The sequence below is a fragment of the Mauremys mutica genome, chromosome 1, assembly GCF_020497125.1.
Source record: "Mauremys mutica isolate MM-2020 ecotype Southern chromosome 1, ASM2049712v1, whole genome shotgun sequence".
Classification (NCBI taxonomy): domain Eukaryota; kingdom Metazoa; phylum Chordata; order Testudines; family Geoemydidae; genus Mauremys; species Mauremys mutica.
In genome coordinates, this window is record NC_059072.1 from 213,730,348 (window position 1) to 213,751,217 (window position 20,870).

General features: G+C 42.3%; 1 protein-coding gene across 2 annotated transcripts in view; it reads left to right on the forward strand.

Moving 5' to 3' along the window:
* CFAP47 (cilia and flagella associated protein 47) overlaps positions 1-20,870 on the forward strand; it is a 647,660-nt gene that overhangs the window by 71,981 nt on the left and 554,809 nt on the right. For both annotated transcript variants that reach the window (XM_045022903.1, XM_045023700.1), the window contains 3 exons: positions 3,689-3,783; positions 12,291-12,459; positions 17,000-17,094. In XM_045022903.1, the coding sequence (XP_044878838.1) occupies positions 3,689-3,783; positions 12,291-12,459; positions 17,000-17,094 (359 nt within the window). The remainder of the gene's footprint in view (positions 1-3,688; positions 3,784-12,290; positions 12,460-16,999; positions 17,095-20,870) is intronic.

Below are 20,870 nucleotides of genomic sequence, written 5' to 3' on the forward strand. Positions count from 1 at the left end.
GTAACTGATGAAAGAAGCATAAGATTCACTGCAGGAATATTTTTCTCCTGCAATAAGACAAGCTTCTTGGTTTCTTGATAAACTTCCTGTCTCTCCTTTTCACTGAAAACTCTCATCTCCTTCATTTGTGGGTGCAGGAAAACTGCTACTCTGTGCATAGGCTTGATTTCAACCTTTTTGATGAGACATTGCGAAGCTTGGGATTTGAGTTGACTTAGACTGTTTACATCAGTGGTAGAAGGATGGAGATGCTTTTTCAGCCTTTGGTACCAAATGGGCACCAAGAGGAGAGTGGGCTGTGACTGCTCTAGTGCATCTGACGCTTCCTTTGCAGGGCTGTGGGAACTCTATTACAATGCTCAAGGTCTAGTGGTCTATGCTATCAATGAGCTGAGTTTACCCCCCCCTTTTCTGTCAAAAATTCATATATTCTGTCCCACTGCTCCTCAATTGTCTTAAACATGGATGGTTTGCTGTTCCGTCATGTTTCTACATCTCCTTTCAGAGACTTTTTTTCAGTCTGTTTTGAAGTCCAGATCTCCTGAAGTAAGTAATGAGATTTCAGCATGCGTGGATCTGCTGGATCAGGTTACTGCTTCCTCTTTCTGGTTTCCCAGTTTGGTAGTATGATCAAGTGTGGTATTTATAATGTGTGCTGAGCAGCTTATTCGCATGCAGGACTTGAGGGATGCAACCATGTTCGCTTCCCGGTCCATGATGAAAATCATCCAGTTGGTAATATTGTTTATATCAAATCTTCTGAGTGCCTGAATAACAGCCAAAAGAATGTCCTCTGCAGTTTTTGTTTTCCCACTGACATGCTGAGTCACACAAACCACGTGCTCCACCATTCCAAACTGTCCAAAGATCAAGGGTCACCCTTCCACCCACTGTGCCAAGAATGTTTTTCAGCTCCATGGAGATTTTTCTTTTTTCTTCTGCCACAAATGCAGCATGCCGGGCTAATGTTGTGGAATGTGGTATTAGTGCATGTGCATCCATTTGACCATATTTGGTACCTGTGTTAATCAAACATTGAAAATATGCAAGGAATCCCTCGCCACTGACTACCTCAAAAGGTCTTATGTCTGTTGCTACGGACTTCAGTAATTCCTGAGTCACAGTTGGCTCTTGTTCATATTGTGCTTTCACACATGCATAGGGCAAGACACGTAAACGTGAGGGTTAAATTTGGCCCTGGATCTCTCCTGTACTATGGAGATCCCTCTCCAGTGGATTTCATTTCCCTTAGGCAGAAGTGATGGTGTGGTTGCTGAATTTAAATGAGTTTCTGGGTTGTATGTTCCAAGTTGCAGGGCTGTGTCGAGGTACAGCAAGCGTGGCATAGTGAGAGGTTTGGACTTCCATCTTCTCTGGAAGTAGGATCTCAAAGGTGGAGAAGAAGCTGTCTGCAGCTCATAACTTCTGAGGCTGCTTCCCCGCTTTCAAGAGCCTACATTTCCTCTCCCTCCGTATACAGAGTACGAGAAAGTGATAGATCAGGACAGGGAGCAAAATTCCCCATGTTCCTATCACTGTGTTTTAAGCAGCCAAGCAATTTAGGAAACCTCTCCTGAGTTCATTGCTTTATCAGGTCTGTTGGAGAGGGAGGCAGCTGCTTCTGCAAAGTAAGTGAGCAGGGTGGATTTTGCTGCTTGTCTTGATCTTTCACCTGCCCCCCCCCTTTCTCTGTATATAGTGGGGAGAGGGAATGTAGAATCTTGAAGGCAGGGAAGCAGCCTCATAGGCTTTGAGCTGCAGATAACTGCTTCCCTGACTTTGAGATCCTGTATTTAGAGCTCTGCATGGATACAAAATTTGTATCTGCATCTGATCCATGATCTACAACAATGGTCCATGGATGTAGATATACACGGATTTGCAGGGGTGCGTCTTCCAAAGGGGTGCGTCTTCCATTTGCAGTAGAGTGGATTGCAGATTATTGGGTTACAGAGGACTAAGGAAGTTGTCCCATGAAATTGTGGGATACTTCTGGATGACTCCCAGGACCTGCGTCAAGTGAGGCTGCATCTACGTTGCAAAGCTATAGGTCTCAGACTCTGTATCCCAGCTTAAATCGAGCTTGGACCCTCCAGCCCTGCAGTGTCCTGGGACCTGGGGTCCAAGTCCTGGGTTAGTGCAATTACAGTGTAGATGGCTTGAGCCTGGGCTCATGCAAAGGCTTATGTTGCAGTGTAGAAATATCCTCAGTGTAGACACTCACTTCGGCAACAGGAGGGGTTCTCACGTCGCTGTAGTTAGTCCACCTCCTGTAGAAGTGGTAGCTAGATTGACTGAAGAATTCTTCTGTCAATTTAGTGCTGTCTACACTGGGGATTAGGTCGGCTTAACTACATTGCTCAGGGGTTGGATTTTTCATGTCCTTGAGTGACATAGCTGGGTTGACCTAACTTTTTAGTGTGGTCCTAGCCTCAAAATCCTTTGGGGGGGAGAAAAAAAAACTGATTAATGTTATGACAATGAAAAAAGAGCTTAGAAACACCAATGAGCCGTAGTAGCCCAATAACATAATAGCAGTAGGATATTTATTTTTCATGTTTGTGTTTTTTTTTTCTTTTTTAAATATAAATTTTAATAGGCTTGTTGGAGAGCTTCCTTATGTAATCCAGGAACTAAATGGTGGAAGTTCTAGAGATTCAGGCATAAACAGCTGGTATGTGCATGGGGTATATCATGCATTGACTTCAGTACCACCGCTTTAGAGAGTAGATAGGAAAACCTTAGAGCTAGGATTAGACTGTATCTTACAAGTAAGAAATAGTGAATTCAGCCATAATACATTACAAATAGAGCTGTTGCGTGATTAAAAAATTAATCGTGATTAATCGGGCAATTAAGAAAATTAATTGTGCAATTAGGGCTGTCAAGCTATTAAAAAAATTAATGGTGCGATTAATCAAATTGCACAATTAAACAATAATAGAATACCATTTATATAAATATTTTAGGACGTTTTTCACTTTTTCAAGTATATTAATTTCAATGACAACACCGCATACAAAGCGCATAGTGCGCACTTTATATTTTTTATTATAAATATTTTCACTGTAAATAAGTGCCTTTCAATTCACTTAATACAAGTACTGTAGTGCAGTCTCTTTATGTTGAGAGTTGAACTTACGAATGTAGAGTTATGCACAAAAAACTGTATTCAAAAATAAAACTATGTAAAACTTTAGAGCCTACAAGTCCATTCAGTCCTCTTTCTTCTTCAGTCAGTCGCTCAGATGAACAAGTCTGGTTACATTTGCAGGAGATAATGCTGCCTGCTTCTTGTTTATGATGCCACCTGAAAGTGAGAACGGGCATTCACATGCTATTTCTTTATCATTTTTATACTGCAAATATTTGGAATAAAAATAATGTGAGCACTGTACACTTTGTATTCTGTGTTGTAACTGAAATTAATATTTTTGAAAATGTAGAAAAACATCCAAAATATTTAATAAATTTCAATTATTGTTTAACAGTGTGATTAAAAGTGTGATTAATCGTGATTAACTTTTTTGAGTTAATCGTATGAGTTAACTGCGATTAATTGACAGCCCTAATTACAAAGGATATTGTATCTATCCTATATTGGTAATCAGTTTGTAATATGGTAGCATTTGCAAAGGTTTGAGTATACTATTGTAACACATAACTATCTCTATATTTTGTTTGACAGTGGTTGATTATTGTCCTCTGCGGCCGTATTTGTATTCTGTGGAGTTAGAGGGGAAGTCAACTCTGCAATGTTTGTTGTACTTCACACCAAAAGAAGTAAGTTTTATATTGCAGTAGTAATGACAGTAACTTTAAAGGATGCATTTAATATGTTTTCTAAGATTAGAGAAAATAGACATCCTACATATTTTGTGTAACAAAAGTACCAAGTAGTTAAAACCAGCAAATATTTAAACCATAGTGGCCTTGGAATGGTTTTGAGAAAATAATGTCGTTGTTAAGAAAATAAATTCTGAAGTCACGTCTATGTAACTGTTACACACTTTTTACTTTGTTCTTCATAGTTGTATGAAAAGTTTAAATCTATTGCTCCAAGAACTTTAAAAAAAAATGTAAAATATGCACAATCAAAGGGGGCGGGGGAAGAAACGTGTCTCAAAACATCAGCCTCTTCCAACAAACTGCTCAACAAATTTGCTGTCATCTCTTACCTCCCTAAATGTCTATGAAAATACAGGAGTTTTCCAACATGCCCTAAAAGTTGAGAAATTTGGCCTCTAATGGAGTCGTTTGAGGAAAGTGAATTGCAGATTTGAGTAGCTCTCATGGGCCTGTTCTCCATTAGAAAAATGACCCATTAGGTGCAGATGCTAGAGTAATATAACCCATGTTCACCACTGTTTTAGAAACTGAGGACATTTCTACACAGCAACTAGACATCCAAGTCTGGCCCGTGCCAACCAATTTGAGCTTGCAGGGCTCTGGCTGTGGGGCTATTTCACTGCTGCATAGAATTCCATGCTTGGGCTGGATAGCCTGGGCTCTAGGACCCTGTGAGGTAGGAGGGTCCCAAACCTGAGCTGCAGCCCAAGCCCAGAAGTTTACACACAGTGAAACAGACCTGTAGCTCCAGCTCTCAGAGCCCGAGCTGGCTGGCACAGGCCAGCCACAGGGTTTTCTTTGCTGTCTAGAACATACCCTAAGGGTAGGTTTGCCAACCTTCTAATCGCACAAAACTGAACACCCTAGCCCTGCCCCTTCCCCGAGCCCACTCCCCTCCCGCTCACTACATTCCCCTTCCCCCTGGGGGCTCGTACTCATTTTCCCTGGGCTGGGACAGGAGGTTGGGGTGTGTAGTGGGGTATAACTGGGGGTGTGGGCTTTGGGGTGGAGCGAGAAATGAGGGGTTCAGGATGCGGGAGGGGTCTCTGAGAAGGGGCAGTGAGTTGGGGTACTGGAGGGGGTTAGGGCTCCGGATGGGGGTGTGAGCTCTGGACTGGGGCCAGGGATGAGGGGTTTGGGGTGCAGGAGGGTGCTCCAGGCTCGGGGGTGGGGCCGAGGGATTCGGTGTGTGGAAGAGTGCTGTGAGTTGAGGCAGGGGGTTGGGATGTGGGAAGGGGTGAGGGCTCTGGGCTGGGAGTGCTGGCTCTGGGATGGGGCGGGGATGAGGGGTTTGGGGTGTAGGAGGGGGCTTCAGGTTGGGGGGGCGCTCAGGGCTGGGGCAGGGGATTGGGGCGTGGGCTTACCTCCGGTGGCTCCTGGTGGGGGGTGGGGAGGGGGCTAAGGCAGGCTTCCTGCCTGTCCTGGCATTGTGGACCACGCTGTGCCCCAGAAGCGGCCAGCAGCAGGTCTGGCTCCTAGGCGGAGGCATGCAGGCAGTTCTGTGTGCTGCTGTCATCGGTAGGCACCGCCTCCCCAACTCCCTGTGGCCAGGAACCGGCCAATGGGAGTGTGGAGCCAGGGCGGGGGCAATGCACGGAGCCCCATGACTCCTACCTAGAGCCAGAGCTGTTGGCCACTTCCAAGGTTCAGCATGGTGTCAGAACAGGTAAGGATTAGCCTGCGTTAGCCAGGCAGCACCACTGACTGGACTTTTAACGGCCCAATTGGCGGTGCTGACCGGAGCCGCCAAGATCCCTTTTCGACCGGGTGTTCCGGTCGAAAACCGGACACTTGGTCACCCTACCTAAGGCACTAGGATCTAACCAACCCCACATGTTTTGGAGAATAGTGAGCTGAAAGATATGTGCATGTTGGCAATTACAAACAAGCACACCCCGTTTGGATTCAGTGCTGTAGCAGAGGAGCCTTGTGCACTGGCTGAATCTCCCCCCCCTCCCGTTTTTATTTGAAATAAGCTTGGAGGTGCTATGATTTTCGGGAGGAGGCAAAATATCACTCCTTCTAAGGCTTTAAGTAAAGGACATCCATTGTTTCCAAAAGGGTCGTTAGAAAATAATATTTACATAAATGACCACCTCTGCTTTCTCAGACTTGGCTACTTGGTTCCTTTCCTTTAAGGCCTCTCTGAGACCCTACCGTCCTTTCCCAGCGGGCTGTTTTCACCTCCCTTACATTCATGGTAGAGTCTAATGAATCTCTCCTGCTCCAATGAGTCAGCAGTAATTTATGTGCAATTCCCTGCAATGTTTTAAATGCTGCCAACAGAGCGGGACAACAAGAGAATCTTATTACCTCTTTTACACTGTCCCTGCTAAATTGATCCCAGGTTTCTTTAAGAATGTGTTTGTTAATTAATGTGAGAAGTCTACAGATTTCACTTCTGTAACAAAGCTTAAATTTGTTTTGGTTTAATTTTGATAGAGAAGGATTTTCAAAGTTGTTAAAATACTTTTCCAATAGGCTTCATAGTCTCAATCTTTGGGAAATAGTATCTTATACTTGCTATAACTTATGGATTTTAAATATCTAGCCCAAAGAGAGAGAGAGAGTGTGTGTGCGCGCGCACGCGCTCTCTCTCTCAATATATATGGTCTGTGTGGCATACTTGGTTTGTACAGAATCTAAGCTTTCATTTAAAAAAAAAAAAATTCTAGTCCTCAGAGTTGTAGAGAACCTTCCAGACAAACTGATAGTCTTATCCTGAATTTGCAGGCAGGCTGACACAAGAACAGGGGTGTGAACTCCCTTGCCCCCTATTAATCTCACAGAGGTATCAACTCTAAAGCCCAATGACAACATGTTAATGTCAACACTATTATTTAATTAGTAATGATGTTATTGGATAGAATGAAGGAGGGGGTGGAAGTAGAGCCCATAGAGTTGAGAATTTGCTGTGGGGAAGAACAGAGGGGATGATAAGACAAGGAAAAGAAAGAAGATGGAGAAGGAAGAGAAACAAAGGGCAGAAGTATTTAGTCTTACAGGTGAGCCTACTGATACTGAATGCCAAAACAAGATGCTGAACACATGATATATAATAGGCACAAATTATAAAGGCCATATTCTACTCTGGATCTTTGTGCAAGCCTGACATTGGTGGATGTTTGCTGTGGACTGAGGAAGTAGTATATAATCTGTGTTGTTAAACTAGCCTACTAACCATAATTGAAAATGGAATTTGGCTCTCTCTACTGAATGAGTTTTTGTTCTAGCCTTTACAAGTAAAACAGTGGTAGATTCCTTATGTATATAACATGTGTTTTCTATTGATGAGGTGAATAAGGCCTGGTCTACACTTAATGAGATCCTTCCTTAGAATTCTTCCATCAACATAGCTACTGCCTCCTGCTTATATGAATTAACTACATAGATGAAAAAACCCCTTCTGTCGATGTAGGAACCATCTGTACTATGGTGCTACAGTGTCGACATCCTAAGATGCCAATATCCTGGAAAATCTCTCTGCTTTTACCAAGGACCATTCTGAAGTTACCAAACCTCTTGTGGTGGAGCTAATATGATTTTTTGCTATTTTTGTGCAATTGGTCACATTCAATTTATCCCCTGAGATTTAGTCTAACATCAGTCAACCCCCCTCAGGATTACCTTTTCAATTACAGACATGGTATGCCTCAGAGCTATATCTTATATTGAGTTAGTGTGAGATTTTCATTTCTGTATGTCTATTTAAAGTTTTGTTCACTTATTTTTACAAAGGTCCCAAAGGGACTAGCATGCTTCACTATGTCTATATACTCTGTGGGTATATCTACACTGCAGAGAGACAGCTGACTCGGGTTTTCGGGTCTTATATTGTGGGGCTGTTTAATTGTGGTGCAGAGTTCTAGGCTGGAGTCCAGGATCTAGGACCCTGTGAGATGGGGGAGGGTCCCAAAGCTCGAGCTGAAGTCTATTCTGCAATTAAATAGCCCTGCAGCCTGAGCCCCGGGAGCCTGAGTCAACTGACGTGGGCCAGCTGTGGGTTTTTTATTTGAAGTGTAGACATATCCTATGAGTGAAATCCTGGCTCCACTGAAGTCAGTGGCAAAACTCCTGTTGACTCCAGTGGGGCCAGGATTTCATTCAGTATCTTTTAACTCAGGGGTAGGCAACCTTTGGCACAGGTGCCGAAGGCGGCACACGAGCTGATATTCAGTGGCACTCACACTGCCCGGGTCCTGGCCACCAGTCCGGGGGGGCTCTGCATTTCAATTTAATTTTAAATGAAGCTTCTTAAACATTTTAAAAACCTTATTTACTTTACATATAACAATAGTTTAGTTATAAATTATAGACTAATAGAAAGAGACCTTCTAAAAACGTTAAAATATATTACTGGCACATGAAACCTTAAATTAGAGTGAATAAATGGAGACTCGACACACCACTTCTGAAAGGTTGCCGACCCCTGTTCTAACTGCTGATCTATTCATTTATTTATCTTTTTAAATGTGCCAGATGCAAATCAGTGAAATTGCATCCTGCATAAGTGAGCACAGATTTAGGGTCAATTTTTAAAACTGGTTGTTTGTAGAAGGGGTGAAGCTGAATTTCTGGAAACTTGGGAAAGGATAAAATAGTATAGGCTGACTGAACTTTCAGTGAGTAGCGGTATATTTTTAATTTTACATTGGCAAGCTGGAAGATATGCTCTTTTATTTTACCAGTAAGATCCCTTGACATAAACATTTCATTTACAAGGGCATCCTTTTGTAACTACATTCTCTTGAAAACATTTTTCAGTTTAAAATCACCATTAATGATCAAAAACTTTTTTATATGTGTTCTTCCTCCTACTTGAAAATCTGTCAGCATTAATAAGAAGCAACAAAGTAGTGTCCCATAATTGTTAATCTAGATTTTATTATAATTAAGGCTAAGATTTAGTCATGGGCATTTTTAGTAAAAGTCATGGACAGGTCACGGCCGTAAACAAAAATTCACGGCCCCATCAGCTGTCCGTGACTTGTACTATAAATACCCCTGACTAAATATTTGGTGTTCTGGGGGGCTTCGAGGGCACAGCTGCTGTTCTGGAGGCGGGGTATCTCTGGGGTGCCTGCTGGTGCTTGGGGGAGAGGGGCAGCCCGGGACCACTGCAGCCGCTGCTGGCTGGGGATCAGCCCTGCTGGCTTGGGACTGCAGCAGCAGCAGCTGCTGCTGGCAGTGGGGCAGCCCAGGACCACCACTGTTGTGTGAGGGTGGTGTGGCTGGCCCCGGGGCCGCCAGAGTGCTCAAGTGGCCCTGGGGTAAGTCGCACCTGCCAGCTGCAGAAGTCACAGAGGTCCTGGAAACTCACGGAATCCGTGCCCTCTGTGACAGACTCACAGCCTTAATTATAATGGACTATGGATGTAATAATAAAAAAACAGAGTAAATAAACACTTGCTAAAAGTGTGATGTGATTGTATAATAAAATTCTGAGTTCCTTTTACATAATCTGAAATAAATCCATTCTTTTTATTTGGCCTCATTTTACAGTCTGAATTAGTGTACATAATAAACACTTAACTCTTATATAGCGCTTCATAAAGGAGGTAAACATCCTTATTCACATTTTAGAGGTGGAGAATGTATAACACATCAAATGGACTCTAATTTGTTAAGTATGACATTTCAGAAACATGGATGCATCTACTGTTTATCATTTAAGTGCTGACAGTGTGCCCTGCGCTGTACATGGCACACAGAAACACAACCCCCAAGCCCTTTATTCACATAAGTAATCATTGAATTCATCGAGGGTATTCATGGGTACAGGCTACTTGCATAAAAAAATAGTGCTGGTCAGGAAATAGTTTGGGTATTTTAATGGAAAATTTAAAAAAACAAAAGTTTTTGACTGGAAGGTTTTCAGTGTCTGGTTTTTCAAAGAAAAACCAGTTTCCCATGGACAGCAGACACTTTTTGCAAAAGTTTTTATTTAGTTGAAACACCTAATTTTCTGTTGGAAAAACCACTTACATGGAAAATTCTCGATCAGCTCTAATAAGTAAAGATTTACAAAATCAGGTGTTGAGTGAGAATCAGAAATGCCAGTAGTAGATACAACTGGAGGTCACCTTTTAAACTATAGAGCCAAATGTTTGCAAAAATGATGCTCAATACTGGAATTAATAGGGCTGTTGCAATGATTTTTACAGAATCAAAATCGTAGAATCTGAACATAGTGAGTGTATCATTTTTAATGATTTTATAGGGAAACTAGCCCAAGGGAACCTTAGGTTTATAAACAATTACCAGGTGCTGCTTTCATGAGCTGAGTTTTTATTTTAATGTATATTCTTTTTCATTTTATCTTCATTTTATTTCTTCCCCCCACCCTCTCAGCCATCCTGTGTAATTGTGCTATACCATCAGAGCAGCTATTTTGCAGTGAGTATATTATTGTCTACCTGGCAGGGGGCAGCTCACTCATTACAAGGCAAGGCATGATAGAATATGCTTAAAATATACAACCCTCTGGTGGTTGCAGGCTGGCAGTTAATGCAGTAGCTGATAGCTGGCAGCAATAGCACTGACTAATGTTAAATGGAGACAATTTTGAAAACTCTGTGTTGCCCAGTATGGCTGAACTGAAGGCAGCATCTGGAAGTGTATGTACCCCCTAGCATGCTTTAGCTTTTTCTTTAATTTAACTCATCTAAAGTAAAATACTAATAAAAAAAGTATACTTCTATGAAGAAGAAAAGGGATCCAAATCCAGCATCTCTTTCCAAACTGAATTTTTTCAGGCTTCAGATCCTCATTGACCCTTTAAATATTCAGGATGAATATATTCATTCTTGGCTCTGTTGTCTCCTTCTTTATCACCCTATTCTCTTTCTCACACTCACACCCCCAGCATCCCCCCCTTTCTTTTCCTCCCCTTTTTGCCCCATCTGCCTCTTCTGCAACTCTCCCATTCTCAAAGACCTCTAATCTGCTCTCTTTCCAACTACCTCCCTGGGTTAGAACCAACTTTGACCTGCTTCCCAGCTGCCAGTTCCTTCCCCTACCTCTCTACTTGAATATCTGTTCCCCTGACTTCACGGTCACTTGTGGATGTCTGCTCCCACCCAACTTGCCTCCCAGTTGCCAGAAACCTTCCTTCCCATCGGAGATGCATCCTTCCATATTTGCCTGCTTCTGCCAGAACCGGACTAAACCTTTCCTGCTCTTGTGGTAGCCATCATTTCTTACAGCAATGACTTCTGAATATATTGAACACACCTTGTAGTTTAATAGTCACATTGCTCCTCAGAAACTAGATTAGAAATATCACACTTTCAAACAAAAAGCTATGAATAATTCACTAGTCTTTTTCTAGTTGAGTTGACTAAGGTTACAAGCAGGGTCACAGTAATGCAGAATCCATTTATCCCGCATTTCAGTTTTTTTTACTATCTGAATAAAAATTAAACAAGATTTTACGCAGATTTTAAAAACCTTGAATGCATTTAGGTGGTTGCCTTAACTAATAAACAGCCCCTAACCAACAAACAAAGCAAAAAACAAAACAAAACAAAAACAAGCATTTGTCTCAACAAATCACATAACCATTTGCTGAACTTAGCACATATGATAGTGTGAGAGTCAAAACACAGTCATTTGAAGATGATTTGCTTTTTGGCCTACTTGTTAAATATCACCCTAAACATTTTACAAAAATGATGTCATTATATCAGTGGTTTGATGATTAGGTACTCTAAACATAGTAAAACAATGTTAGTGCTTTGTGGCAAAGGCTTGCTAGAATGATGATCAGACAAGGAAAGAGGTTCTGCGACATGGACTTTATGCTATTCCAACTTCTCATAGGGCTTTACAGTCACCAAGGCTCTCTGCTTCATTGTTAATGTTCAGGGCATGCTAAAGCCTGTCTTTTCTCTCAGGGCCGCCCAGAGGATTCAGGGGGTTTGGGGCAAAGCCATTTTGGGGGCCCCTTCCATAAAAAAAAAGTTGCCATATTATAGAATACTATATTCTTGTGGGGGCAAATTGCCCCACTTCCCCCCCCCACCCCAGGTGGCCCTGTTTTCTCTTGGCTGTATGCTATTGATTATAGCCTGAAATCAAACTCCGTTTTTGTCTGCAATCATACTTTAAAAGGAACAAAGCACCTTTTAAAATAAGGATGTGCCAAAAGCCTCATGCAGAGCTGAGCTAAGCTATATACAGTTCTGGTAATTTTTGTCCCATTATATTCTTCCTTTGGGGGGAAAAGGTATGGCTTTTAGGTACTTAAGATGGCTGACACTATGTGGCAATAGATGAAGCTCCCATTAACTTCTCTGGTCCATGATCAGGCCATCAAGTTAATTTCCTCAAAAATTGTTTTAATAATTCTGCTAAAATAGTGATATCAATACTATAGTACTACATAAACTTGCTGTTTCCCTCCTTGAGAACATGACCACAACTATATTTTTGTCCTTTAGGTGGCAGCATATGACTTCAGTCTTCCAGTGAATGTTAATTTTAGCGAGGTTCTATCTTCTCAGCAAAGCACTACAGCTACGACACCTTCAGGGTCAGGAAAGCACATAATTGTTCCTCGTCCTCAAATTCTGTCTATGACTGCTCCATTATGTACAGTTCAAGCAACTGGTATGTAAACTAGGAATATTAAGTGTGTGTGTGCGCGCGCGTGCACGTGGTGTGCTCTGTGTTACTCTTTCAGGGGTTTATTGCTAGCTTTAGCAAAGGAAAAATTAGAAGCTAAAGAACTGAGTGTAGAACTTACTAGTCTAATTTAGCATTTATTATAATATCAAATAATTAGAAAATTTATCTTTGCATCTATTCACTCAATTTTAAATGTGTATTTTTGGATGTCTTTGAAGCTGGAATTATAATGCTATCATTTCTAAAAATTAAGTATCAGAGAATCATAGAAATGTAGGGCTGGAAGGGACCTTGAGAGGTCATCAAGTACAGTCCCACATGCTGATGCAGGACCAAGTAACCCTAGACCATCCCTGACAGGTGTCTGTCCAGCCTGTTCATAGAATCATAGATGTTCTTAAGAACCTCCAATGATGGGGATTCCACAACCTCCCTTGGAAGCTTATTCTAGTGCTTAACTATCCTTATAGTTACAAAGTTTTTCCTGATATCACAGTCCTCTTCATAACCGCGCTTAACATAGCTGAAGACTGTTATCAGGATTTTTATCATTTTCATTGCTCTCCTCTGGACTATCTCCAATTTGTCTATATCTTTCCGGAAGTGTGGTGCCCAGAATTAGACCCAGTACTCCATCTGAGGCCTCACCAGTGCTGAGTAGAGCAGGACAATTACCTTAGGGTCTTACATACAACACTCCTGTTAATACACCCCAGAATGATATTAGTCCTTTTTGCAGCTGCATCAGATTGTTGACTCATATTCAGTTTGTGGTCCACTGTAACTCCCAGGTCCTTTTCAGCAATAATACCACTTTGCCAGATCTTCCCCATCTTGTAGTTGTGAATCCCCACACTCCCCTCCATAAGTGTAGTAGTTTGCCTTGTTTATATTAAATGTCACCTTGTTGCTTTGTTTATTGTTAGTATATTCAGTATCTAAGCACCGGGGGAAAATATACTTCTGCCAGTTAGAAGTCTGTCTTCATTCATTCATTTAGTTAGCTAGTTAACCCACAACCCAATTTGTTTTCTTCTTACTGACTGATAGTGCCACAGTTGGTACTAGCCCCACCACACTTGGAGTAGTTAGCCGGCAGCATGGCGAAATAGCATATCTTTCACTCCGTATCTTTTCTCTGGGGCTCTTTAACAATTTGTAAAATTAAAACGTGGATCTGAAGCAGTGACTGTAATCCAGCCTGGAGATTGAATATTCTGGGTATTCTGTTCATATGCTTCTAAGTAAGAATAAGGAAATTGTTCTCTTCTGGCCCTTAAAAGGCAGGTGAGTGCCCAGATTTCCAGGTATGTTGCCACTAGCAGCAAACTGGCACCTTGTGGAATTTTTTTTTTTTTTGGTCCCCTCCAACTTCTTTACCCTCCAACTCTCCTTCATGCTGGTCTGCATATACATACTACTTGAGACCTCTAGCGTGGCTCTCCTCAGTGTTCAATTTATGCATTGGCTATCGGAGAATGAGGCTTTAATGCATTTATCATCATCTTAGCCTTTTCCCCTTTGATGGTGTCCACATACTGCTGTAATATTTTGAGTAGCAGAGAAGGCTGAGCCCTCAACTGCAATACGTAAGAACATCGGGAACAGGGTAGATTTCTGGGAAAGGAAATGATGTTGGAGTTTTCTAACACTACAGGGCCCAAACCTAAGACCTACCTTTGACATAATGTTTGTCCTCAAGGGTTCTTCTCTGCAGTAGTGCAGTCCTTATGGATAAAGGCAATTTCTGTTGAATATATCCACACATGTTCTTTTGAACAGGATTGAAACTAAATCCCGGTACAGGGATGAATGTGAAATTATTAAAAAACATGTCTCTCTTTAAAGAATAAATACAATGTAACAAAGTGACAAATTGATAGTGCGGAAGTGATTTTATGTAAGGCCCCAAATTAAAGGAAGTATTTATCTTTTACTTCTGCTATTGTTTTTCTGTGGAACAGTGAAATTATACACAATATTAAATCTTGATAATGAATGACAATCTTTCTTATAAAACCTTATGGATGTCTATGCACCCTTTTCATATGCAGAAGAAGTGAAGTGTAGAATATAACCCTGGGAACAAAGGTGTTTTTTTTTTTTATTGTGACTTCAAAGTTAAGATACACTGTCAATGAGCATTTATAATATTCTAATGAGTAAAAAGATACCTTTGGTACCTCGTATATTATGCATTTCAGTAATCAATACAATCAATTAAAAAACACTTCCAAATATAAAATTGCTTGGTTGAAATTAAATCTTAACTCTTTGAAGACTTCTTTTCTCCTATGCACCTACAAATACAGAATGTATATTTAACTGTAAAATATAATTACTATCACACTCAATAAACTGCTACTCTATTCAGTATTACTACATATAGACAAACACTCAGGCTAGACTGATTAAAAATGGCAATGGATGTGTACAAAATATATCTTAATTTAGTATCCCATTGCATAATAAATACCATTAAAGAGTAGTCTGAAAGAATTGTAGGTTGCCACAATCCAAATATTTTAAAAGCCAAACGAACCTTCTCTAAAAGTAGCTGATAAATTAGGTTATAGTTTCATCTATTCTGTGGCTATTTAATTATATCCTTACAGAAATCCTTTCCGGGGGACAAATACTAAATAAATGTTCTGAACACTCAGTATATTACTAAACCATGCTCATATACTGTAGCAAATAGAAAAACATGTTTTTGTGCTATGAGAGAAGGACTTAATAGCTTTATTCCATCACACCACCTTAGAAACGACACTTGTTATTGATTAGCTATTTTCAGATGTCACACTGAAAAACAGAATGTGATAAAAACACATGCTTTTTGAGATCTAAGGGCCTGATTCTACAAATGCTGTCTCCCATGCTTAGTCACTAGTCATGCATTTCTGTTGGTGGGAGGCTGTGTATTTTCTACACGTATGTAATCTTTATATATTAAAAAACAAAAAAACCCTCACCTGTTTCTTACCTGGGCCATTGCCTGGGATTAAAAGTACCCAGGACCCTGTGGCCCCTTGACTTCTCAATGCTTGGGTTTAGTAATACTGCACCCTTTCTCTGTGATCCTTGTGGACCCAGCAGGGATAACCCTTTCAGGGCAGCGGCTTTACCTTGTCACACCATGTTATGTACTAGCCACCCTCTGGACCAGTAGTTCTCAACCTGTTTACTATTGTGGGCCACATATGCAGCTCTGTGTTATGTGGGCCTCATTAACACAATATGTATACTACCCAGATATCTTTTTTTATTAAAAAAAAAAGTTTTGTATTTGTTATATGACAGCAATATGATTCAAATCAGTATAGTACCTTTCATTTCAACACTGGCAAATGTCTACCATGGAGCATTTTAAATTGGCACCGTTAACTGCTAAGTTATTTTAAGGGTGGCATGGCATTGTGTATTGCCACCCTCACTTCCATGCTGTTGCTGGGGTTGCTGCTTGGCTGAGCACCCAGGGAGCATGGCTGTGGAGCCTGCCTGCAAAGATGGGGACTGTCCCCCATGCACTGAGCCACATATGCACCCATTCCCCCAGCTAGGGACTGTCCCTCATGCACCCAGCTCCCCCACCCATGGACTGCAGTTAATGCTTTGTCATAAATCATACGTCTTTTGCTTTCTTTACTGTGGCACTGGGGAAGAGAAATTACTGTACTAAATGAAAAGTAATGCCATTGTGATAAATCTATACGTATGCTTTGGTGAATAGCAAAATCTACATAAAGTATCACAAATTTAAATTTAAGAACTACTAAAAAAATAAAGGCGCTAATAATAGATGTATCAAACTTTTAGTAGCCATTTAGAAAAAATGAAGCTAATACTACTTGAATTATCCATCATTACAGAAAATTAATATTTAGTGATGACAAAAATAGATGGGGCTCAAAGAAACCCCAGTTCACTATTTACAAAGTTTATTTTTAGTCATTGATTGGACTTCTAAAGTACTTCTCCTTGTCCACACAGGACCTAGTCTGACTCCCTTTTGTGTTAATCTGAAATAGGAAGAGAGTATTCTCTCTTTTTATAGCATCAGTGTTATAAAGGAAAGACATGAGTCTGATTTTTAGCCTGACCTAAACTTGACTTCCCTTTTTGTTAACTGACGTGTTGATGGGTGCACAATTAATGTCACAGAAATTTGTATCCCTGTATGGATGGAGAGTCCTAATCAAGTAGACATTTACATTATATTAATTGTGCTTGCAATTGGTAGACACTGAAAGGGAGGACAGGTTTTAAAAGAAAGGGAGAATCTGTCAGCTTAAGAATTTGTTTATAGCTGTGTTGGTCCCAGGATATTGGAGAGAGACAAGGTGGGTGAGGTAATATCTTTTATTGGACCAACTTCTGTTGGTGAAAGAGACAAGCTTTTGACCTACACATAAGTCTTCTTCAGGTCTAAAGAATGTGTAAAGTGGAAATAAAGTTTTAAAGAAAAGTTTCAGAAATATTTGTCAAGATGCTCTATAAACTTTTTGATTTTCTCCTACAGTACTGCAGCCACCACTTGAGTTCTCCACTTCAGAGCTGGTATTTCAGTCAAGAAGCATACATTCAGAGATTGCTGATGAAAGTCTGAGCACTCAGGTAAATACACACATGTTTTTATGACTATTCTCAGCCTAGTCTTTTACTTTACTGGGACTGTAAAAGAGGTACTTGTTTAAATTACATTATGTGTTCTTAATAACTACATAAAATTTTTCTAGTGTGTGCGCTTATGGATTCCAAAGTATTCTTATCATTGTTCTATACTACTGTGAGTTTCATGTTGGTCTCTAAAAATTATGACTTTTTTGCTCAGTTCCTGGCTTAGACTTGATTTTACCCTCTGATTCATGAACTAAATTGTGTGCACCATGGGAAACTGGCTACCACAATGCATGAGCAGTAGGTGACTTCCAAAGATGTCCAGTGATGATGCGTAGTGTGATCATGTCTGAGCTCGTATTTGAAGATTTTTTGCAGCATATTTTATGCAGACAGTTAATAATTGATGACATACTCTTAATTTTATAAGCATGAGTTTTTCTTCTTGAAAAAGCCTTTGCAGATCCCCCATGTGGCAATCGTATGTTGTGCTTCATGATCGTAGGAGCATGCTAGCACAGCCTAGCATTTGGGTGGCATGTTCACAGTGATTATTTTGCAGAAGTTCTGTAGCTTGTGATACACAGGAGATCAGTTTAGATCAGGGGTCGGCAACCTGCGGCTCCCGGCTCGCCAGGGTAAGCACCCTGGCGGGCCGGCCCGGTTTGTTTATCTGCTGCGTCGGCAACTTCGGCCGATCGCGGCTCCCACTGGCCGCGGTTCGCGGTCCCAGGCCAATGCGGGAGGCAGGAAGCGGCGCGAGCCGAGGGATGTTCTGGCCGCGGCTTCCTGCCTCCCGCATTGGCCTGGGACTGCGAACCGCGGCCAGTGGGAGCCACGATTGGCCGAAGTTGCCGACGCGGCAGATAAAAAAACCGGGCCGGCCCGCCAGGGTGCTTACCCTGGCGAGCCGGGAGCCGCAGGTTGCCAACCCCTGGTTTAGATGATCACAATGGCCCCTTCTGACCTTGGAATCTCTGAAGCTACAGATCCAAAGTACCAACAATGGTATAGAAAGGTTAACCTTTTCCCCCTTTATTTTCTTCAGTTCCTCTCTTTCTGCTGGTGACAGTGGCATTGGAATTATTTCCCTCATCCTTCATTGCGTAGTTACTATTTTCCTTGACATTTTTAGTTAAATCTGTAGTTATTTTAGGTCTTGTTTTTATGTAGCAATTTGTTAGTTTTTGGTAATAGTATTGTTAGGATCTTTTTTATTTTTGGATCCAGAGAAGCATTCATAGTTTAAAAGTTGTCCTTCATGCCATAATAAAATGTCTGACTATGACCATCATGCCAGGTGCTTAAAATGTATTGGAGGAGAGAGAATCTTTTCTACTTGTCAAGATCAATTTTTCACCTTTTTAAATTTTCCCAGCCATGGTGGGTGGGTAGGGGGAAACAAGAGAGCTAGATCAGAGCCCATATAGGCACTTTAATCTGCATAGGTATTGGAGGATATATACTATATAGCCCAGTTAAAGTTTCCTCAAGAAGCCTCTTGAAAGGGTCCTTCTGGAATCATGAAAGAAACGAGCTACATTCTGGAAGTCATTGTCTTCTAACAGATCCCCTGCACTTCTCTATGTGAAGGGTGATATTTCTTGAATGAAGAAGTTAGAGGAACTCTGTTCTTTTCACCAGCTGTCTCCTTGATCACCTCTCTCTCCTACTGGGGACAGCATGGCCTTCCAGGAGATAATAGTGTGGGATAGTTTTAATCTATGGAGTAGGCTTAGGCAGCTTATAATGCATGTCTGGCTAAGTCTTGACCCTCATGAATGTTAGCTCTTATAGCTTGTCTGCAAGGTCACCTTTACCCTGCAGCTGGCAGTGTGCTTCCCAGCTTGTATAGACAGTTGAGCACTAGCTCTGCTCGAGCTAGCACACTAAAAATAGCAGCATAGCTGGAGGCAGATTGGGCATTTCGTGGGCTAGCAACCCAAATCATACCCAGGGGGTCTGAGCAGGGTTTATACACAGATGGCTCAGGCGGAGAAAGCATGCGTCTGTCTACACGAGCTGGAAGCATGCTCCCAGCTGCAGTATAGATGTAGCCTGCCTGTCAGGCAGGACCGGCTCTACAGTTTTCGCTGCCCCAAGCAGCGCACCGAATTGCCGTCGTGGGCGGCGAGGGCAGTCCATGTGCCCTTATGGCGGCAGGCGCGTTTCTGCGGCAGCGGCAATTCGGTGGCAGCTTCTATGTTTAGCTGAAGCCGCCGCGGACAGCTAAATATAGAAGCTGCTGCCGAATTGCCGCCACTGCGGAAACGCACGTACCACCCTAAGGGCACACGGACTGCCCCTGCCGTCAGCGGCGGCAATTCAGCGCGCTGCTGGGGGCAAAACAACAGGGACTGCCGCCCCTTGAAGATTGCCGCCCCAAGCACCAGCTTGGAATGCTGGTGCCTGGAGCCGGCCTCGCTGTCAGGGTACAAGAGGACTAACATTCATGTGGGTCAAGACTTAGCCAGACATGCATTATGAGCTGCCTATAAAGCATCTGAAGTTTGTCTCATTCTCTACGGTCTGCTGTGACCATTCAGAGATATTACTGGCTCAGAACTTGAAACAAAAGTGCTGGAATTGCCTTTTTGAAGGCATGCAGCCTTTCCACTGTTAAAACCAGTGATCACTTGAGCAGACTCAGAGACTAGTTTTTTGGCACAGCCTTTTCAGGGTTTTAGTCTCTTTAGGATGAACATGTTGTCCCTTAGGTGTGTGAGATAGTAGCAGCAGCACTCAGGTGACTAAATTAGATGTCCAATCTTAGGGTAAGCAAAGGTAGTTTCAAAGTGCCTTTCATTTTAAAGAGAGTCAGTTTAGGCAGAGGGCTTATCTTCTGTTCCTTTATCACATAGGCTACTTTATACTCTGATGCAATGATGTTGGGACCTCAGTGGGCAGCCAGATGCCAGTATGTTTCAGCACTATTCCTTTTTTGCATCCTTCTCCTTCTGGAGATAACTTATCCCAGTTTCTGCCAATAAGGTTTTGGCTATGGACCTGGGTGTGTGCTGAAATTTATCCAAAAGAGCTACAGTTTTCAGTTGAATGGCATTCCTTATACCCCAGCTCTTTCAATATATTCTCATGAGAAACTTTTGAGGGGTGAAGTCACAACCCTGCACCGGGGACAATATAGCAGATGGACGATCCACTTTACTAGGGTAAAGGTTCTTATTCTTGTTGTTTTGTCGTTCCAGGAAAAAAAGTGTTTTTTTAAAACTGTCTCTAAACTTTTGCAATCTCAAGTTTTTCAACAGAAGAATCAATATATGTAGTATCTTTGAGAACTGTAATATCAGGTCTCTCTGATAGTGTATTCAGTTCTTGCAACATTTCACCGGTACTAGTAGAAGTTCTCCCATCTGCATTTGCCTTACCACCACTGCCATCAGGGGTGGCTCTAGACATTTCGCCGCCCTAAGCACAGCAGCATGCCGCGGGGCGCTCTGCCGGTCGCCGGGAGGGCAGCAGGTGGCTCCGGTGGACCTCCCGCAGGCGTGCCTGCGGAGGGTCCGCTGGTCCCGCGGTCCGCTGATCCCGCGGCTTTGGTGGACCTCTCGCAGGCGTGCCTGCGGGAGGTCCACCGGAGCCGCGGGACCAGCGGACCCTCCGCAGGCACACCTGTGGGAGATCCACCGGAGCCGCCTGCCGCCCTCCTGGCGACCAGCAGAGCGCCCCCCGCGGCAGGCCGCCCCAAGCACACGCTTGGCGTGCTGGGGCCTGGAGCCGCCCCTGACTGCCATCATAAATGAATCATAGAATCA